The 21,437-nt window shown below is 46.2% G+C and overlaps 6 protein-coding genes across 6 annotated transcripts; 3 read left to right on the top strand and 3 right to left on the bottom strand.

Annotated features, from left to right (window-relative positions):
* Positions 1-524: 524 nt before the first annotated feature.
* Positions 525-770, bottom strand: H6S33_000011 (uncharacterized protein; the record flags this gene model as incomplete). Its single annotated transcript, XM_044831451.1, has 1 exon — positions 525-770. One exon carries the CDS (start codon positions 768-770, stop codon positions 525-527), a length of 246 nt encoding a protein of 81 aa, XP_044699570.1.
* A 6,711-nt stretch (positions 771-7,481) lies between these two features.
* H6S33_000010 (uncharacterized protein) lies at positions 7,482-9,521 on the top strand (the record flags this gene model as incomplete). Its single annotated transcript, XM_044831440.1, has 8 exons — positions 7,482-7,562; positions 7,619-7,711; positions 7,762-8,212; positions 8,293-8,464; positions 8,531-8,644; positions 8,755-9,019; positions 9,112-9,272; positions 9,338-9,521. The coding sequence occupies 8 exons, from the start codon at positions 7,482-7,484 to the stop codon at positions 9,519-9,521; spliced, it is 1,521 nt and encodes a 506-aa protein (XP_044699569.1).
* Positions 9,522-11,997: 2,476 nt separating this feature from the next.
* H6S33_000009 (uncharacterized protein) lies at positions 11,998-12,471 on the top strand (the record flags this gene model as incomplete). Its single annotated transcript, XM_044832327.1, has 1 exon — positions 11,998-12,471. One exon carries the CDS (start codon positions 11,998-12,000, stop codon positions 12,469-12,471), a length of 474 nt encoding a protein of 157 aa, XP_044699568.1.
* A 1,629-nt stretch (positions 12,472-14,100) lies between these two features.
* H6S33_000008 (uncharacterized protein) lies at positions 14,101-14,675 on the bottom strand (the record flags this gene model as incomplete). Its single annotated transcript, XM_044832216.1, has 2 exons — positions 14,101-14,269; positions 14,344-14,675. 2 exons carry the CDS (start codon positions 14,673-14,675, stop codon positions 14,101-14,103), a joined length of 501 nt encoding a protein of 166 aa, XP_044699567.1.
* Positions 14,676-15,805: 1,130 nt separating this feature from the next.
* On the bottom strand, positions 15,806-16,354 carry H6S33_000007 (uncharacterized protein; the record flags this gene model as incomplete). The annotated part of the gene is made up of 2 exons (XM_044832105.1): positions 15,806-15,971; positions 16,047-16,354. 2 exons carry the CDS (start codon positions 16,352-16,354, stop codon positions 15,806-15,808), a joined length of 474 nt encoding a protein of 157 aa, XP_044699566.1.
* A 4,154-nt stretch (positions 16,355-20,508) lies between these two features.
* H6S33_000006 (uncharacterized protein) lies at positions 20,509-21,254 on the top strand (the record flags this gene model as incomplete). Its single annotated transcript, XM_044831994.1, has 2 exons — positions 20,509-20,639; positions 20,717-21,254. 2 exons carry the CDS (start codon positions 20,509-20,511, stop codon positions 21,252-21,254), a joined length of 669 nt encoding a protein of 222 aa, XP_044699565.1.
* Between the last annotated feature and the right edge of the window lie 183 nt (positions 21,255-21,437).

Raw genomic sequence — 21,437 nt, 5'->3', positions numbered from 1 at the left:
AAATTCGAGTAGGTGATACCATCGATCATGTATGAACAGTTGAACAGTTGAGGATATACAGGAAACTCTTTCAGGACTCCAACCATATTTGAGCCATAGGTCGGACAAGCGATTTGGATATGCAAGCCATGCTAACAGCATACAGATAGCTGTACGAGAATCTTCAACTATCCCATTGTCCGCTCTTATAATGCCTGGAAGCCTTAACGCCAACACAAGTTGGTCAATATCGGCGCGGGTAAACCTATACCAGTCAGCGTGACGCTCTGTTACTGATATTGATACTGGTACATCAGCGGGTTCCTACCGGAACTGAGGCCTTCAGCCGTCTTCTGGAATTGTATCTAGGTCAATCCGACCTTCTATCCTCCCCACCCCTCTCTTCACAGTATTTGTTCTGTACAGCCGCGTTTGAAAAGTCTTGGCACCCTTTCGCATATGGGTCTCGAGGCCGTAATATAATGAAATAGATATATAGAGAAAAAGGGAATGATACATGTCGATACAGGTTGAATAAGAGGGTTTTACCACTTTGAGTGACCGCCTTGTACAGAAATTATAGTTGCAATGCGTTCAGGCATAGTATCTATCAATCTATCCATAGCCTCTTGATCCATTGTTCCCCATTCCTCCTGCATCGCCCCCCATAGCTGGTCTGCACTATGAGGTTTTCTCTCTTTGTTTGTAAATCTTTTCCGGAGTTTAGCTTTGAAAATATGCCAGACATTCTCAATAGGATTTAGGTCCGGAGAGTTTGCTGGGGTATGCATTTTGTTGATACCGTAGGTATAGTTGAGAGTAATATTTAATGGCCCGAAATGATATGGTCCTTTGTCTTCTACCACTTTGATCTCTTCGATAGGTTGTGTAACGGAGCCATTTCAACTGTCTGGTGTATGAGTACACACAGGGCCCGGTTACATGTTGAGAGTTATTGTTAGAAGCCAGTTGCACGGTGATATGCAAGTACCGGCAGTGTGGTTAGCTACCAGCTGTTAGAGTAACTACATTCCGGGCGCTAGGAAGGGGATCTATTCATGGGAGCAATGACTGACGAGTCTATGCCTCGCCAGTGACTAGAAGACCGGCCAGAGTGAAGCTCTGATTGCCCGGTGATCCTCTATATCCTCTGAGCATTGTAGGTCCGCCGAAGAGCAGGGACTATGCTAGGGAAGTCTACAATAAGCGAAAGCTCTACAGCAATGATTAAGCTTACACCTGAGCGGCAGCTCATTCATGCAGGTCCTTGGTTGTGTGGCAACCAAGGCTGCAGGTGTTACAAAGGCTTTGACTAAGGGCGGTTGCCTTGGGTATCGGAAACACCTGCTGACGCTTAGAGAAAAGCGGGGTAGCGGAGGTATTGTTTCCGGTACTGAGGGAAGGCCCACCGGAACTTAGTAAAGGAGTTAGGAGCAGAGAACAGAGGCCTTCGGAGTATAAGTACTCAGGTTCATTCTCGCCCTTCAGTCCTGTTCTCCCCAGTCTTCATCAGAAAGAAAACCAAGTTTTTATCGGTAGCAGAGCCCTTAAAGATTATTGAGTTCTAGCGATAGAATCTTTGAATAATCTGCAACCTGATTGTCTATCTTGCACGGCCGTCTCTATTCTATACAAATCTATTTCTCTTAGAAAGGACCCCCGTTACAGGTTGATCTAGTGATTGTAGAAATGGTAACAGGTATGGCTCGCATATTTCTTTGGCATATTGACTCCCATTCAAGCCTAGTCTATCCTTTTTTGTGACTCTTTCATCTGGACCACATCGTCGAATTCGAACAAGTGGGGACCGTTTCCCATGAGTATATGCTGCCCAACAGCCGACCGAAATCCGTCCTGATTTAAAGCTGGCAGCTAAATTCTGGTCCAATAACTCTTCGCCAGGCTTAACTCTGACTTTCCGACCTGGCTGATATGCAACGTAGTCAAATATTGCTTCATCCAACCAAACGACCTTTCTCCATTTTGCTTTCCCTCAAGCTTTCCGTAGCTTACACCACTCTAATCTCTTTCTCTGTTAGTCTTTGCGGAACCAGGGTTTCTTTCTTGGAACAATTAACTTAAAACCCAGCTCTTTTATAACTTTATCAACTGTTGAGCGGCCAATGTCCAGATCAGGTCGGACCAATTTAGTCAATTGGTTGAGAGATGCTCGAGGATTATCAAGGGTAACTGAATTGACTAGGCTCCGAACTTCTTTTGTAATTTTTGAAGGTCTACCGATTCTGGGCGCATCAAGAACATGATCCCGCTTTTTGTATCTCTTAACAACATTTCTAACTGTGGAAGGATTTATGCCTATCTGCTTTGCAATCCTCTTGTATCCGAGGCCATAGTCAGTGAGAGCTGCTATATCTCTATTGCGGTTGCTTCTATCATTGACCTGGGTGTGCGGGGGCGCCATAGTTTTTCACAAGCTAACGGGGTCGCGCGGGCGCAATAAGGGAGGGTGCCAAGTCTTTTCAAATGCGGCTGTACACCGCTAACCGCAGCCTTTGCAGTCTCTCCACCCTACTCATGCGACGGATAATAATATATTTGGCTGTGAGCATCGCCGGTAACTGAAGAACGATTGTGGAATTCACTGTACTACGGACTGAGGGTTCGCTGGATTACTACGGGCTGAGGGTTTGCTGGGCTACTACGGGCTGAGGATTCGCTCCCAGAACACCATATCCCCACGCCGAGGCGCCGAGACACCCATTCTGTTCAACAACGCCCGCAAACTCTGGACAGCAACTGGGTCGGACTCGACAAATTCGGCACTTGGCACCCACCTGGGTCTGCAGCGCAAACTCTCTATTTGCGCATATTGACGGTGTCAAGTATATACAGCAGCGGTCATGCGCGTATCCCTTTGTCTGGCAACAAATGCTGACCACCCCCAAAAAGCAAACTTTTGTTACTACTCTACTTTCAAGGAACGGGTGTGCGGCGTATCCCTTCGTCTGGCGAGCTGACCACCGTATAATAGAGGAACTAAATCTGTGTGGAAGATCTATTATTTGATAAGAGAGATAAGAGGATCTACTAGTTATAACCGGGTGACAGCTGGTGAAGTACCGGTACCAAGTACATACTTAGCTAGGAGCGCCATCTTTACCGACGTCATTTTTTTGAATCGCCGCGGCCTATGTCTGGAATTGGGAATTGAGTCCTCGTGCAAATTAAAACGGTTTTCGGGCGTTGTTCCGGCTGGGTGTTTCCCGTGCCACGTGCCATATATTGTAAGTAGTACTGCCTGTTGAAACAGTTCAGCAGGAGGAGCGACCGGATGGTGGAATTAAGGACTACTGCCAGATCTAATTGGTTGAGTGTTTAGTAACAGGGTCTCACGTACTGTCTTTCGGTCTTTTAACTATTGTCGCGGTGAACTACGAGAAAGGAGAAAGATTCAGCAGGCTGAAGGTTTGGCCTTCAAACATTGTCTCTGTGGATACTGTCATGTTTCTGGCGCACTCCCATTCGTTGTTAACTTGCCAGGGACAGGAAAGATCTCAGGACTATACTTATGTACAATGTCTCGCTACAAGTAGAGTCTTTTCTTATTTTCTGAAGGAGAACGTTTAGCTGGCTTGCTGCTGCGTATATGCGGGTACGGGTGTGTCGCCCACAACTCCGGGACTGCTCGAGTATTTGTCATGAGGCCGACTCAGCTGCAAGTAAGATCTTCATGATCACTCAGAGAGGTTTCCGGATCCCGTAACTTGGCTTCTTTAGATTTGATTGCCCGTTTAGCTAGGTTCGCCGTCTCGCCTGTCTTGGTCTGTGTTTCCTCCGCGTCAGCGCAACGGAATATCGGAACCAAATTAAAGGTACCTAGTACAGTACTTGTTCCCCAAGCTCATGAAGAAACATCTCCCCGATGGACGTTCTTTCCCGCCAAGGTTGCACCATGAGTCACAAACAGCCCGGCCGTGGGCGCTCAACGGGGAACACGAGACATATAAGCTCTTGGGGCGAGTGACTGCTGGAAGAAATTTTTAGGCTTGTGCGCGCGCGGTAAGGATATTTACGCCATGAAGGGAAAACACCGCATGTCGGGGCGTGCACAGAACATGTGTGTGTACGTACGGAGACATAAACTGTCCGCCTATTCGTGGCCATTATTGCAGTGCTGGGCATGACTCAGAAAACAGCGTTAAGTCCTTCCATTCCCGAGCAGGTTAGCGAGTGATATGCCATGATTTGACTAAACAGCGTATACATATATTCAATCAGGGCTGTATCATATTATCATGTATAACCCCACGGTACCACAGAAAGATAGATTGAGACACTTAGGCTTCGTATTGTCAAACTCCGAGCTTGTGATAATCAACTACGCTGCTTATCATTGGCCCACCTCCACCCTCCCTAGCGAGCGAGATGGCCGTAGATTCTGCACATATAACAGAGAGACATATTGTACCCCGAACCAGTCTAAAGGATTGGCAGACAGCCGCTTATCCGGATGAATTGATGAGCAAAGAGGGATCAAAGGGGAGTTAGTTGTAGGACATTACTTCAAATGCTGTCCTCGATCTCTCCCATTGATTATGGCCCGAGCTGGGGCCGCGGATTCGACCGGTTACGTAAGTAGAGGAAAGCTTGGAACAAAACTTGATCACCTAACAATTGTGATAGATTATCTAATCTCGAGCAAGTTAACCGCCTTCCCCCCGATATATATATATGCATCCGGCCCATCAAACGCCTTGCGAAGCAGCCAGCCAACCACGCAAGACGAGTGAGTCACGTAGAAAAGCGAAGGGGACGAAGGTATCTAGAATCAGGTTTGGCTAAGCTGGGTGGGTGAGGACTAGCTAGCTACTATTGTCAGGGGGCGGATAATATTATATAATTATATTAACGGCGATTGGGGAGAGATGTGTTTTCGGATCACATCCGTGACGATAAGATAACGAGGCCAACTGGAACGTTCTTTCTCTCGCCTGAATATTCTTGCGGAGGGACTGTCTGGGGTGGGTGGGGTGATACATGGTCAGGGTCAGGGTCTGTGGTCGGCGCCGTAACTGCCGACCGGCTCTCTTCCAGGAGTAGCAGCTTACAGGCAGATGTTGAAGATGATCAATATACTCAGTGGCTTTCAACGGTGGAGTGTGATCACTAAACACGGTTCTCGTCCTTTATTTTCTTTTTTACTTTCTACGCACTCTGCTGTGCGAGCTACCAAGAATGTCAAGTTTTGTTACAGTGCAGCGGACGGGAGTGTCACGGCTGTGGTGGCGTCTTAACTCAACGTCTGGGGACTGTCAGGGGGCATCTGCTCTCTACTGTGTGTGTTCGTGTAGTTATGTGTGTGTCATTTATGTATTCAAACAGGGAAAAACTAAGAGAGAACAATAGAGAGGGCTGGAGAGTGCTAGCTCAAGAGAGACCCCTATCTGTAGCTAGACTATAGAGGGAGAGGGAAAGAGAGGGATAGGGCTGGCTGGCTGGCTGCATCACACATGATTGCCAGATATATATCGATAGCCTGCATACCAAGCCTCGTAAAGATCTTGGATGCTACAGCCATGCATCTACGCCCGAAGGAGGCCGAACACACGGAATGCGTCATTTAGTGCGATTGCTATTATTGACCTGTATCCGTCCCAGTAGCTCATGTCGGGATTCCCTAGACCCTTCTCGCTCAGAAGTAGTGTCCTCTGGACTGTACCTACATATATCATGTCCGTGTCTATATAAATGCGTATATACACATTCACACTCTACGAATGTATCCAGGGCAAGTCCTCCTGCCAGTACGCACCTCCTGCTATATATACACACCCTCACTAGCTATCGTCTTTACTGATCTAGTGGAGTACCTGGGGGACTGCTTGGCAACGCCCTTGGCAGCAGGGTCCTCCTGTCTTAGACAGAGGCAGGGTGTTACTCTACTATCCCGTAAACCGTCGAGACAATGCTGACACCCCTTTGCAAATGCCAAGAGGTGGCTAGAGCCAATAGGTTTTGTGGTTTTTGTTGATCTCTTACCCAATTGTGCTGTGGCTTTCGGTCTCACATTAGGGGTGTCAGCATCGACGGTTTATGGGGTAGCAATGCCACACACCAACCGCTAAGCGAGAGGAAAAGCAACAAAGCCTGCAACAAAGGAAACAACGGACGGCTGATCTGCGATGGACGGAGATCGGCATCATTGGCCGCACGAAACGAAACGCGCAACCGTTGAGCGGCGCGGGGGTGGTCCTCGCCTGGAAAAATAAAATAATAAGAAAAAATAAATATACGTATAATAAGGCGATTTCGAGGGCTGACGGAAACAATTGCCTTGCAAGCTGACAGCATGTACCTACATCATATATATCACTCGCGCAAATAAATATATGCTCTGAAAGCTAAACATCACCACTTTGTAACAAAACATTTTTCTTCAAGCTCCCTGGGCTGGCAACGGAATTCCTGGCCAGATGCCTGTCATGGTAAATACATGTAGATGCCTTCCTCCGGCACTTGCGGATGTACAAGGGTGTTTAATCTATGCACGTTTCCGTCTCGCAAAGTACGAATACCATAGGTTGTCGGTGAATGAGACGTCCCGGCAGCAGAGGTTAACCTGAGTGCTGAAGAATTATCATCTTCCCGGAGAGGAAGCGATGAGAAGCTCGTAAACACGATCAATGCCGTACCACTTTAATATGGGTATTAACCTTTTGTGTCATTTGTGTTACTAATCGTTTCTTCAGAGTGGGTGCGTTCTCCAATAGGGCAATTGATATTTCGTATTCCAAGCTTTTTACACATGGCATATGCAAACATCTTCGACCTCGCCCGCAACCTCCCCCCCCCTTTTTCTTTCTTCCTCCACTCCCCCTAAACTTACGCAAGAAAATCCCCACGCCACTACCAAGGACTCCCTAGAGTTGAAACCCCTCATAGAAAGCTTCAGTGGCTCAGAGCTTGGGAGTCTGCATGGTATGCAACCCTCCCCACCCCTCCCAAGCCAACAAACCTGGGTTCTCCGTGATTGATGCTGATCAATTAAGTGCATCTGATCTACAGTGCCGCCAAGAGAATATGTTAGCAAGATGTGGAGGCACAGATACCTAGGCTCCGCAACTTTATTTGCGCCCTGCCATCTAGTAGACGTATTCCGGAACGGTAACTCCAGCTTCCGTCCTGTATCAATCCGTATTTGGAACGACGAGATTCTTCAGGATTTCCAGATATCGTATATGAGAATAATACTCAGTTAAGTTCGTTATAATCGCGCACCCCACAGCACAATTGATCCGAAACAATCGTCGCCCCCCAATTGTGTCACGAACGATCATTGCATCAAAGAGGTTGCTGCCCCGGAATTCCTGGTGGCTATCAAAAAAATGTTGGAATATAAAGACCGTCCATAGTCTGCTTCATTTTTTGGCAATCATCCGAGCAAGACTACATCATTTCTCGACTTTGACCGTCTTGAAAAAGAGAAAGAAAGCAGTGCTGGTTGTATCAAGTCTTTGGAATTTCTGATTTTTTTGCCCAAGATGGGTTCTACTCTATCACGCCTAGAGGTGTTTACACCTTACTTGACATATCCCTACCTGCTCTCTTTGACAGCAGCATACGTACGTTCATTGGCTATGAATTGACCATTTGCAACCCACTGACGGTGGCAAAATAGTGTGCGCTTTACCTCGTTGTTGAAGCTTTCTACAACCTCTTCATCAATGGCAACTCACAATACCCCGGCCCAAAGCTTGCCGCAGTCACAAAGGTAATAAGACATATCCGAATACTCAGTAGCAAGTGTTGACATACCTCCAGCATTGGATTTCCTTTCCTTGGGTGGCCGGGAACTATCCTCTTTTCATCAAGTCTCTGCACGAAAAGTACGGGCCCGTTGTGCGTATCGGCCCCAACGAGCTATCCTACAGCTCTGCCAACTCCTGGAAGGACATCTACGGGCATGTCGGAGGTCGCAAGACATTCACCAAGAGTTCCTTCTACAACGACGGCACAGAGCCCTCCATCCTCAGTGAGCGGGATCCCCACAAGCACGGAAAGTTACGCCGCCTTTTGAGCAATGGTTTCTCGGCGAGATCCTTAGCGGAGCAGGAGCCGGTCGTGCAACAGTTCGTCGACAAGTTCATCATGCAGGTCAACAAGCACATCACCAAACCCAAGGGTGACGATATGGTCAAGTGGTATACATTTGTTGCGTTTGATATTATTGGCGATTTGGCTTTTGGTGATCCCTTTGGAAGTTTGGAAGATGGTGAGTCGATAGTTCCTAGCATTCCCCCAAAAGACACCCGAGAAGCAGGAGCTGTGGTTAACATGACGGATGGTCGGTAGGAAAAACACACTTCTGGGTGGACAACGTATCCAAGGGAGTGGCGGCAGGGAAATGGATCTTTGCTTTCCAGAAGAACTGGATTCTCAGCCAACTCATTCCCCAGTTGGTGCCAAAACATCTCAAGATTGCCAGAGAGAAGCAAATGGACTACTCCCAGGACAAGATTAATAAGTACGTGCTTCATGAGCAATGATCCAATTTGAGCGGTGCTAATGATTTCCCCCTCTTTGCCTTCAGACGTCTCGAAGAGAAGAACCCCAAGAAGGATTTACTCACAGTCCTCATCACCAAACACAACGCTGGGGAACGGTTCACGCCAGGTGAAATGAGGAGTAACTCTCAACTCCTGATGTAAGAGATTTCCCACTCCATGTCTTTCCTTTCGAGTCCTGTCCTGTTGCCAAAAGTCACCAGTGCAATACGTATGATGTATATGCTGACCCACACTTCGCACTATCCAGCGTTGCCGGTTCTGAGACTACCGCCACCTTCCTTTCCGGTACCTCGTTCTACCTCTGCCGTAACCCGACCACCTACAAGAAGCTTGTCGACGAGATTCGTGGTGCCTTTAACAGCTATGACGAGATCACCGGGCTGGCTACCGAACGATTGACATATCTCAAGGCCGTCATCGATGAGGGCCTCAGGATCTACCCGCCAGTCCCAATGGGCATGCCAAGATTCAGTCCTGGAGAGACAATCGATGGCAAATACGTCCCTGAAGGAGTAAGTCTCACGATACCACCGATATCAATGACCCTGATCCACTGTCTGCCCCACACACCCTCATGAAAAATTGCTGATAAACGTGCTACTAGACTGTTGTTCACACATCATCCTATGCCGCTACACACTCGGAGCTCAACTTCCATCGTCCGGATGACTTTGTGCCCGAGAGATGGATCGACCCCAACTGCACGGATAAGAAAGACGCTAGTCAACCCTTCCTCCTTGGCTCTCGTGTGTGTCTCGGCCGAAAGTAAGTCTAACACTCCATGTGCTTTCGTATTGTTGAAGCTGCTGATTGACGGTGTAAAAAAACAGCTTGGCCCTTCTGGAGATGCGCCTCATCCTCTGCAAGATGCTTTGGTCGTATGATATGGAGATGGTCAACCCGGAGCAGGAGTGGTTCCAGGAGAACACCTTTGGCATGCTGTGGGAGAAGCCGAAGCTCCCCCTGAGGCTCATCAGGCGGGAGGGCGTCGAGATCCCTCCGGCGGATTATTGAGCTTCTTGTTCTTTGATCAGTAATTGGTAGGACTGGGAATGTACTTCATATGTTCGGAATGTACTTTTAGAATACCGGGGCCGGGGGACAAGGCTTTTTTGTAGTTTATAGAATCTTTTCTCCTGCAGTCACATGTCCACTGTCGAGGAAGGTGACGGGTGGAAACTAGAATGAAAGTGATAGGTATAACGAGCCGAGACATCTCTCCTGAGCATAAGGCACCAAGGAATTCGGGATTAGAAATCTACGGCCACTTCGCCAAGCCCCGGGCTTGGCTCACCACCCCTCACTCGCAAGCTGAAAATCCATGAACGGCGGAGGCAGCCAACCACACGCCCGAAGAGAAAAATCTACAACACAAGAATCGCGGGATTGCAGCCAACATCAAAATTCGTCGAGTAAACTGGCGTTGTGCCGCGTCGAGATACAAGTATATCTTACTCATAACAAGTTCAACAAAGGTATGAAAGGCGAGATCGATCTTGAACGGATGATGGGTATAGATAGTGGTCGCCCTTATCAAAACGGATTGGTATTGCCTCTACCAGAGAGTACGACAGGTGGTCGGCATAAAAGTGTTCCGAATATAGTTTGTTGAAGCAGTAGGACAGGATTGTGTCTAAGTGTCTTTGTTCTTTTATCTACAAGGAGCGATCTAACCATGTAGCTATAATCATTGATTGGACGTGTGTCCACGTGGCAGTGGTAGGTCTCGACAGTGACAAGTGTCGGAACTAGAAAAGCCAATATCATCAACACAATACGAGAACGCAATGCGAGTGATAGTTCTGATTGGGATTCAATTGTCAGCCCGGTCGTACATGAATGGAATACCGCAAAATCTTAGAATATTCGTTGCGAGACAACAGGGGTATAGGCCAACCGGAGGCAGTCTTTGGACGTCAATATGCAAGTTTTGGTGTAGAATATCCCTGTTGCAGCGCAACGAAATTTCTTAGATTTTACGGTATATATTCACCAGGGTTTAGACGCCCCTGGAGAGTTCAAGCTCGAGGGGAAAACCTGCAGGTAAGTTCTTGTTTGGCTGTATATTCGATATATTCGATATATAGTTATCATCCCCTCCTGGAAATGTATATATGGCTCTTGAATTAAGTACTGTCATCGGTCTTCATTCGTGACACACGTGATTGAAAATTGATACATACGGGTATATTAGGCTCCGTTTGGATAAACAGACGTTTGGGAAGCGTGTTTAGGAGCAAATGTATTTTCTTGCCGAAAAAATATGTTTAGGCGAAAGTATACTTTATCATCCAGATGACATAATGATCTCCCCACTTCACTCTACTCCATCCACTATTCTGATTCGCAACAATCAAAATTTGACACTCAACATCAAGGTCAATCATTTCATCTATCTTTGATAGAGGTATATGGTATTTCTGAACCCATTAAGAGAATATAACAGAAGCTAATAGATACTATCCCACAGGTGAACACATCTCTAACTACAAGATCTACAATACAAGAGCTATCTTGAACAGCGACCTCGGCCCGTGACCTATATTGTTCGCGACCTACATTGTTCGCGACCTCGACCTCGACCCGCAACCACTACTATTCACAACCTTCGACCCGCGACCTATACTATCCGCGACCGGACTTCGACCCTGACCCGACCCGGACCCTCGAGCTATACTATTAATACAGGTGGGAGTAAACTATACAGGTACCCAGATCCTTGCAGTGGTGGGTGCTATTCGTTGTGTTGATAGTTTGCTAATATAGATACTGTTCGTCACTTTGAGCTGTCAACCAAGCAATGCAATCACGGGATGAAGAAATGGAGAGGCAGGAAGAGTTAGCAATGCTTGCGGGTGGTATATATGGGGCTGCGGTTTTCAAGACGGTGATGAAGAAGCCATTTCATCAATCAATATTGTCTGGAGAGGCGTACACCCAAGAGCTGTTACGGTTAGACAATCCGCGGGTTATATTGGCAAATGTGCGGATGGAGAGACATGAGTTTATCTCTCTTTGCACGCTATTAAGGGAGCAAAGTCTGCTATCCGATACTCTTAAAGGGATCTCTGTCGAGCAGCAACTGCATATCTTTCTCTATATCGTTTCAAGAAATGCAACAAATCAGTCAGCGCAGGACCGGTTTCAGTACTCAGGGGAGACGATGTCGCGCCACTTTTCTTCAATACTGCAAGCAATAGAAAAACTTGCAGGAGATTATATAAAGCTCCCAGAATCTAATGAGCCATCTGACGCTATTACTGGAAACCCGTATTTCAAACACTGTTTGGGCGCGCTTGATGGGTCATTGATACCAGCTAAAATTCCAGCTAAACTTGCAGGCTCCTACCGGTGCCGGAAAGGTTTTATTGCGCGGAATGTATTAGCAGTCTGTTCTTTTGACTCAACCTTCCAATACATTTTAGCGGGTTGGGAAGGGGTTGCGAATGATAGTAGGGTATTGGAGGACGCGTTGGAATGAGGCTTTACAATGCCCGCTGATAGATACTATCTAGCAGATGCAGGTTACGGGTTAACAATGAACTTCTTGACGCCTTACAGAGGTGTTCGCTATCACCTAAAGGAGTTCTCTCAAGGGACCCAAAAGCCTCAGAACCCAAAAGAGCTTTTCAATCTCCGGCATGCTTCGTTACGGAATGTGATAGAACGGGTCTTTGGTGTTCTCAAAAAGCGGTTTCCGATCCTAAAGTCACAATCCGAGTATGGTTTTCTGACTCAGGTCCATCTTGTCAAAGTCCTTTGTATTCTGCACAACTTTATCAAAAGGCATGGAGATACCGACAATATAGTGCTATCAGTTACCGATGAGGAACTGTTAGAGGCCCGGGAGTTTGAGGATATGGTTCGCAACCGAACGATGGACAGACATGTTATTGTTCCTGCACCCCGAGAAGAAAAGGCAAGAGAGAAAGTTATGAGGGAGAAAATTGACAGTTCTCCCTGATAGAGCTGTCCTTAATCTAACAAACCCAATAAAGCATTCTCATAATTGCTTGCCCTCATGGTAGCGATCCATCCCTCCTGTATGTGTTCCGGTGCGCTGTAAAAAAATATCGCGTGTCTCTCGTCCCTTAACATAATTTTGTACGCCTCAACATAATCCTCGTCTTTCCACTTCCCTGTGGTAACAAAAGCACTCATAATGTTCAAAGCTTCCTCAAGCTTTGTCATTACTGGAGGAGCCCTTATATGCCTCGATTGTGTAAAGGCTTGTGCAAGCTTCTGGAGACTCTCAGCTGCTGCATATCTAGCATTTCTCGGTTTCTTGATTGATGTTGGTACCGGTGTTTCACTTTCAGCCTGCAAGAGATTCATCAGACTTTTGATCGTACATATAGATTACGTCTCAAAAAATACATACTTCTCGTTTATTTGAATAATCTTTATAGTCATCCGAGTTGGACAAAGCTATTCTATCGTCCTTCAGCTGTGTATGCCCCTGTAATTCAAGCTCAGCATCGGAGGAGTCTGGACTCAAATTTGAAATATCGGCTGTTGAAATTAATTGATCTGATGGCGAATTCATGACACTGACTGCCCGGGTTTGACATAGAATTGCTGTTGGGCGATTGGGTACTAGTTGATCAATTGTTCCAGAAGCTGCCGCCCCGGTTGCTAAAGTTCGGGCGAAGATTTCGTGTAGTAAATCGTAATGCGCCAACGTTTTATATCGGAATTGCCTAGCATCTTTGTGTATCTGAATTTTTAAAGAACCGAAATGAGTTAGTTTGACCATAGAAATGATTAGCTGTATTATCCACTGGCCTTCAAATAAGTTGTCCAAACTTCATCTGATGCTGTCGGAATTTGCTTTTCATTATCCCAGCCGAATCCGGAGTTGTCACAAACACTTTGAAAAGCATCATATCGCCGCTTGAGCTAATTCAAGGAGATTAGTCCTGATCGGTCTCAATTCATTTTGTAAACTCACGGAGTTGATACGTGCTTTGACTTGTTCACGTTCATAAGGAGAAAATTTTGCATTAAACGCCTCGGTTACCGCAGTCTAAGCCTCCCGAGTTTTACCTGCTTTAATAATGCTTTAAGCAAATACCCATCCTTGATATCGCCCCACTCTGCTCTTTCTTTTTCTTGGGCGGCATTGTTGCTTGAATATTGCGGGGTTGTGGTATGTACGGTGGCGGCTGGGATTATTTGGTGGTGTTGGTGGCGGAATCACAACTATTTTTGTTTTGCATAAAACATGTTTAAACTGAGTACAAAAAGACCTTTTCTTGCATATACAAAACTCATTATTCGACACGTACACCTACCAGGTCGCCGACTGGGAATGTGTCTAACTGGCAATTGAACGGCCAAAGTCTTCCGGATCCCAGGCGAAATTGATCAGCCAATTGCCAATTAATTATAGATATTATAATTAGGCGTGGATTCAAAGGAACAAAAGGAGGAAAAGACTTCGAACACAGCAGATTTATTTCCCTCTATAAAAATCTTCAATTAAAGGGAACTTCTAAACACATTTCTCCCTCATTAAAAATAAATATCAATTCATAACCTACACCCTTACCCTTAAGATACCCAAGAACCAATCATACATATCTATGTAGTTTTAGCGGGCGAAATCAATTTTCCACCTCATATCGTCCCTTTGGCCATCATTCTTGCCTGCAGACACAGGCATAAAAATCAGCGGTAATGGAGTATTGCCACCCGGTGCCGCACACAACTCTCGTTTAGCGAGATTGCATATCTCTGCGATTGCATATCGCACTGGGAAACTATTATCTCAATGCATCCTCATTAGTCACACTCCTCAAAGGCCGACATGTAAGGTACTCTAGTGGAATCTCACGCAGGGGGAACTATAGCCCGTTCCAGAGTCCACATCTGATCAGGCGTAGGTGGCTGGCTCAGCTGCTGTAACACTATGCTGATCATATCTTGGTTTGATTGATCAGGAGAGAGCGCCAGACATAGATTCCCATCTCTACTGCCATCAGGCTTGTAGAGGGTGATCACGTATGCGTTTTCCGCCCCCCCTGATGTGCTGGGCTGAAAGTTCCATAGCGTGTCATCGTTCGAGTTCATTGGGAGAACAGCATAGTCGCCGAAGTGGCTGAGTATGCTGAATTCGGAGGCGCGATTGAGATTGGTGACCTTTGCAACACCGTGGATACTGGACATCGTATATATGTTTGAATTTTGAGAATAATAATAGAGGCAGGGGATTATTGAGCTGGTGCGGGTGGAGTTGTGGTGATAATAGTGCTCAAGAGGAGGAAGTTGAGGGGATTATGTACTTTGGGAAAAGCAAGATGAGTACATAGATCATTAGCTACTTGTAACTCTGCGCGCTGCATGTAGGTCTGTAACTACTAGTTCTTTGGCTACTAACCCTGGAACACGTGATGTCCGAGACCAACAATGGCGAGGACCAATAGCCAGCCGCCGAGCGCCGATCTGCTCAAGTTATCGGCTCAGGGTGTCTCACAATCTACGAGAAGATATCACCTCCGTGCTGAGAAGCGGAATCGTAGAAGAAGGCCCCCGCGAGTTGTCTGCTAAACCACACCAACCCAGGCTCTCTGGGGTCGTAAATAGTGTTTCAATATTTAATAGTTTCGCGGCACGTCGGTGGTCACTATTCTATCATAAAAAAACAATACCAAGCAATGAAAACACTGGGCACGCGCGGCCAAGAAGGAAATACGACCCAACTGGGTTGTAACAACTAGGTAGAACGGATTTGAGTAGATTCAAAAGATGATCAGGCTCTCTACTTAGCTTCCCGGGTTGACTTATGCGTGCCTGCCTATCGACCCTTTGTCTCTCGATCAGTTACTGCCGTATATGGGCGCCTACTCGATCATGCGAGTTAGTGTAAAGTCACAGTACATTCGAGTGAAGGATTGGTCAATATAATGATTAGAGATTACACAATTGCATATTGGTTGATCAGATTATAGAATTATTAGTATATTAGCCGCCATCTTGGCGTGCATGGGGGGCAGCATTTCAATCTCGGTAGAATTTTCCTTATATGTATATACGTATAGCTATCCTCAGTAAATTTATCAAACGATATAGCTTAAGAGTCAATATTAACTAATTGTACCGCAAGCCTAGATACATATTACATGATATCCTTGAGACAAAATAAATCTATCACACGACTATGTATGTAGTGTAGATCCTGCGAGCTGCTGGGCACCAGACACATCTCAAGATCTCTCCCTCATCCAAAGTGAGTACTCGAGTCACTCACGAAAATCACCACCGGGACATTCATCCAGCTGTCGATCCAACTATTCATTCTAACCACTCGCGTCGACATATTCCATCCTCCACCACATTTCGGGCCCTCCGCCCTCAGCACGCATTGCCGACACCGGCACGCCGGGCTTATTCGACTGCACTGGGGCATTGAAGTCAGGCCTCATACACATAAATGGAATGGCCATGCTGCAAATCTGGTACGAGCTGTTATTCCCAAACCGCGATAGCTACAATTAGCATGAATCCACAAGATATATATTGAAGCTAGTGGGATCTTACCCTTCCGGACCACCTCGAACCGTCCAAGCCTGAGTATCCGAACCTCTCAGTTGCCGAAGCACGATGTCCATCATTTTATCTTGCCCTCTGTCAGGCTCGACGGTTATAACGAGATGCCCGGGGGCAACGCCGTTGGTGTCGATGAATTCAATGATGTAAGCGTTCGGAGGGCCACCAGTGGGGGTGAAGTGCCAATTATTGTCTATGTTCACTTTGGGAGACGAAAGAGCGACCCCGTCGTTAAACTTCATGAGGCTGCCGCCATGCTGGACATTGTGAATTCTTACAAGCCCGGGGGGAGTAGACATTATGTGTAGTTTGAAAAGGGGGGTATACGTAAGATATTCGAAAGGGGATTGTTATTAAGCTTAAGTTCCAGATGTGTTGTTCTTGTGGTGGTGGTGATATTAGTGTTGACAATGGCCGTGATGATGGGATGGAAATTAAGCAGATTATATACACATCAGGAGAGCTAGTGGTGAAGGAAAATGCAGACCATAGAATGAGTATGAGTACTTAGGATCGAGATCAAGACCGCTTGAGCGGGGAGACGTAGTTGCTGACTGTAGAGGAGATCAATTAGTCGCCGAGCTCGTGTGCTATAATCTACCCGATTTTGGATCCAGGTGCATGTTCAGGTTGTCTCATAATATACAAAAGGATGTCCTCCGAGCTGAGGGGGGGAATCAAAAAGAAAGCTAGCATCTCAGAACTATCTGTTCAACCACGTCACCAACCTAGGTACCGTAGAGCTATAGACTAGACTATACTACTCTAGCTATGTACAAGATTCGTGATACGAACCCTATGAGTGGCTTTAGATTCAGATCTGGTCGACGATGAATTGGGCAGAAGATGGGGTGCTCTAACTACCCTTGACCGTATACGGGTACGGCTGAACTTAAGCTTTAATACATGTACTCTACGGAGCAAGGCTTCAAATCAGGTCATAACAATCCGAATGCAGTGGAGTAAAGTTAAGACTTTGAACTCCTTATAGATATCATGTAGCGCCTCGACTTGTACCCTACCTACACTACATCCCTCTCCGCCATATTGCTAGCTAGCTAGTAGAGTTGTATACATACAATGACGTAAATTTATAAAGCAGTGACCATGTGTGTCGCGTACCGTGTCTGTATCTCAGGAGGGAGTGCACTGCTCCAGAGTAGATCGAGCACCCCCTAAGCTATAGGCCTACAAGTAGAAACCACGTGGTGTCGTGGGTGGAGATACCACTTGGGATATTCACATCTACGTACGGCAGCCCGGCCCGTGAGGACCAACGCCAAGATCTGGATCTGCGCGACTGCATGACTGATCGCCCTGAGCTACATATGTGCTACTGATGCAGGGTGGTTTCGGGATACTCAACCTCCTATTCGTCGACTACATGCGTATATCCTCTACCGGCGAACATCCATCAAAAGCTTGCAGGTCTAGCAGGTGTCTATCTGGCCGCTAAACGAGTGTTTTCAAACGCTTATTGTCCTGGTGATTTTCTTATCAATCCATGGTTTCGAATTAAACACCGTTGTCGTGTACTCCCCAGCTAGGTACTATGTAGTACCTAGTTGCTACGACAGCGCCTGGTCGAGAAGTGTCATTACCTACGTTACACGTAATCTACCGTGTAGTCCTGGCTTGTCTCGGTAGAGCTCTAGTGGGACATACATAGAGTATCTTCTCTCAGCCCTCAAAGTAAAACCTCCAGAGTGAGACAGTTGGAGAAATTGACTGGGTGGTCGTTCGATTTAGCTCATCGGGCCTGGTCTGGATCAGAATGTGTGCTCGGTTCAGATACGATATCTGGTTTGGCTCGTCCTGCTCGACTAGAGTTGCATGGATCAGGTACGATACCTATGTAGGTACTCAGCTCAGATCTTGGAATAAGTATTACCATATTACCTCACGTCTCGCTTGAGATGTAATCTATTCCATACCCCCTGCATTGCATAAGTAGAGTACAGTCGCAACTCGATATGCCGGAACTCAATACACCGGATCCCTTGCTGTCCCGTACGAGATCCTCTGAGAATATGATTTTTCCTACTGCAAAATCAATTTGCTATCCCGGATTTTTTGCTATCCCGTACGAAATCCTTAGAATCTTGGCAATCCGGCATATCGAGTTGCAACTGTAGTTCTCTGGCATGCGCTGTCGTGTCCCAACTGCAATGAAACAGTCATCCATCCCTTCGAATATGTACTTTTTCTCGTCCATATGAGGTCATGTTGTCCAAGGGACAATCTTCTCTCGATATCTCACTGATAGGTACTCTACGTAGTTAATTCCCCACAGTGCTTTTTCATGGGCGAGTAGCTTGGTCAGCTAACTCTGGAGAGGTATCGTCGCTCAACCCAACAAAAGTAATCTAGGCTAGCTTGAATCGGTCGATATATGTCCAACAGACCCTGTACCTACATCTTCCACGGTAGTTAAAATATTCGATGGGTACATAAACTCGTATACTATGAGCGACACATGAACCACTTGAACCACCCTATGATTATCAGCATGGTCGGGGGTTGAACGAAAAGAAATAGGCTAATATTATATATATTCGGGTGTGTAACACAGACCGAATAACTCTCCTTGGGATTGTAGTATTAGACCTCGAATCACCTCGAGGAAGAATAATGAGTATCCCATAGTAGGATGAAAGTTATCAAACTTGCGACCTGGACCGTGCACCATTTAATAAGGGAATTGTCATGCTTCTTACGGAACAGAGCCAATCAGGATTTTCAACAATTACCACACTAGGCTAGTGATAGCTGGAAAAGGGAGGTCGCAAGTTTGACAAGTTTCAACGTACCATGGGATAGGATACCAAATCCCCCCAGCAGGTTCACGTTGCGGCCATTCAAGTATAAAGAAGTTACGTGGGGTTACGTATAAGACCAAGCGATATTTTGTTTGGCGTGACACCGGGGCGGGTAGCCCGTACGTACGTGTTCTTGACGATCGACAGATGATTATGAGCTGAGAAAGCGACGGTCGCGAGTACCGCCGATTCTCGATAGAAGAGCCCTGGTTCAAAGATCAAATCTAAGTCATCTGATTGATTGTTCTGCGCTTTGCCACCACTTATCTCTCTGTACTTTTGCATTAAACCTGGGCTCTTATTAATTCGAGACCGAGCGGTACCTCCTGACGGCCACTCTACTACGGGAGTTAATGCATCAATAAGCACATTGCCCACACAACCTGACGTGTAAAGGGCGATTGATGCAATTGCCGTCGAGGCCTGTTGTAAATGAATCAATTGATGCAATTACATACCCTATTACCCTTTACGACTTGTAATTGATCCAATTGCATACACTGTTACCACCTACGACTTTTAATACAATATCGGATACAATTCATAGAACACATTATTCTACAAAATAAACCGAATTTTTAATTTTAGATACAGTTTACAAGCACAGAATGAGGAAGGAAAAAATATTATCAGTAGCTTCAAGTAGCTGATAAAGAATGGAATAGCATTCTATAAGTCATAGGTTCAACTCCCGGTGACTTCAATTTTCTTTTCTCAATAAACATGATTCATTTTGCGATGCCTTTACACCTCTTGATTCATTCCCCGATTCACTCCCTGATTCATTCCTCGACCCATTCCCTGATTTGGTTCTCGATTCGTTCCCTGATTCGTTCCCCAATTCATTTACTCATGCATTCCTACACCCATTCCCTCACACATTCCCTGATGCATAAAAAGCTTACTCCCCGCTTTGTTCCCCAATTCATTCCCTGATGCTTTCAAAATAGTGAGTTATTTGAGGACTGTATTTTACATACACATTACGGCGATTAAAGAAAATACGACTTTCCCTGATTCATTAATCCTCATAGTAGAGCCAATGGGCAGCATCGCCAGACAAAGGTATCCTTGTTAGAATCATTTAGCCTCTAATCAAAATTGTCTCCTATCGTGGTGGTTCATGTGCACAATGCAAGTTCGTATTCCCATTGGTGATTGTCAGCTTATAGTTACTTTTTTTCGTTGTGAGCGTGTGTATAGCGAAGACTCTTGGGAGGACAGCACATCTAAAACATATTACGACTTGCCTGTTCGCCTGATCGGAGATTGAGTGAAGCGAACGGTACCTATCACTCGCTTTTCTAACAATCCCGTAAATGCTGAAAACAATGCCCCCCGGATATACTCAGCTCCATCCAGAACAATATCTCACCAACATAAATCAAATCGTGCTTCCTCTCAGTATCTGAGGAAGAAATCTACCACAACCACGCATTTCCTGTCATGTCACTAGTTCAGGATAGAATAATACGGGCTTCGAGTGGTGACCTCGTATGCCGGAGCTCAAAATGGACCGATGTAGTAAAATTCTTCCTTCTCAACTATGGCCTCCATGCTATCATAGTTATCAACCCCCTGGTGCCCCGACCGAGTCTATGGCTCATAATATCTTGGCTTCATTGCTATGTCCAATGTACAGAATAACAACTGCAACCGGAGCAATCTTGTCTGGTAGTATGTTCACGAAAAAGAAGCTTGTGAGGGCTCAAAGGGCTCGTGCTCTGTGTATGTTGGTGCCGTGGGAGTTGAACAAGAAATATGGGTATGCTGCAACCAATTTGGACTTGGCATGCGGTGACAAAAAATTGAGGTTTACTGATATCGGATCTGATATGACAGTGGATCACCGCTCGGGTGGTATGGCGACCAGACCATACACGGGCAATTTCCATTCAAAAGTGAGAAGATTACTCGACGACTGCGGCTATTTCTGGGGTTTCCCTCTGAGGGCTCTGTCTCACTCGAGACAGCGGACGGGAGAGCGGGAAAGCGATATGGGTTGGTAGTGGTGCCGCCACACTTTACGGTCTGCCCTTTGATAAACGAGGATGAGGAGGAACGACAGATCCAGATCTATTGCGAATACAGTGTCATCAAGTCTCTCGCTGCCATCTTTCAAATTTTCTATAGTAGCTTTGAGCTGTATCAGGCACGTGGGTCGCAGATAGAGAGGTTTGGCTATGCTGCGTACTCGTTCACGGTTAACCCGTACATCGTGGTATCATTCATGAACCTCGTTGCCAACATGTGCCGGCCGACATATCTGTCTATGTATCTTGGTCATTATGGGGACAAGCTGCCGCAGAGGATTGATGAAGGAGGACCTGACAAGGCCTCTGCAGAACCATCTGGGAGTATTGTCTCAGTGAAGAACTAGGAATAGGAGCAAGATGCTGGGAAAGAGTCGGACCCAATTAAGTCTCTATCACCCAAAGAAGAAGAACGGTGTGTCCATCAGTTACAGGAGGGTCAAGATCACGAGTGTGCAAGAGAACTGAAAAGTCTAGTTAGTGGAGCTGTTGGATGCACCCATGGGCCTCCAAGTATCTCAGGACCCGTA

This window comes from Morchella sextelata, assembly GCF_020137385.1.
Source record: "Morchella sextelata strain SCLS chromosome Unknown scls_1, whole genome shotgun sequence".
Classification (NCBI taxonomy): Eukaryota; Fungi; Ascomycota; class Pezizomycetes; order Pezizales; family Morchellaceae; genus Morchella; species Morchella sextelata.
This window is presented reverse-complemented; position numbering and strand designations above follow the sequence as displayed.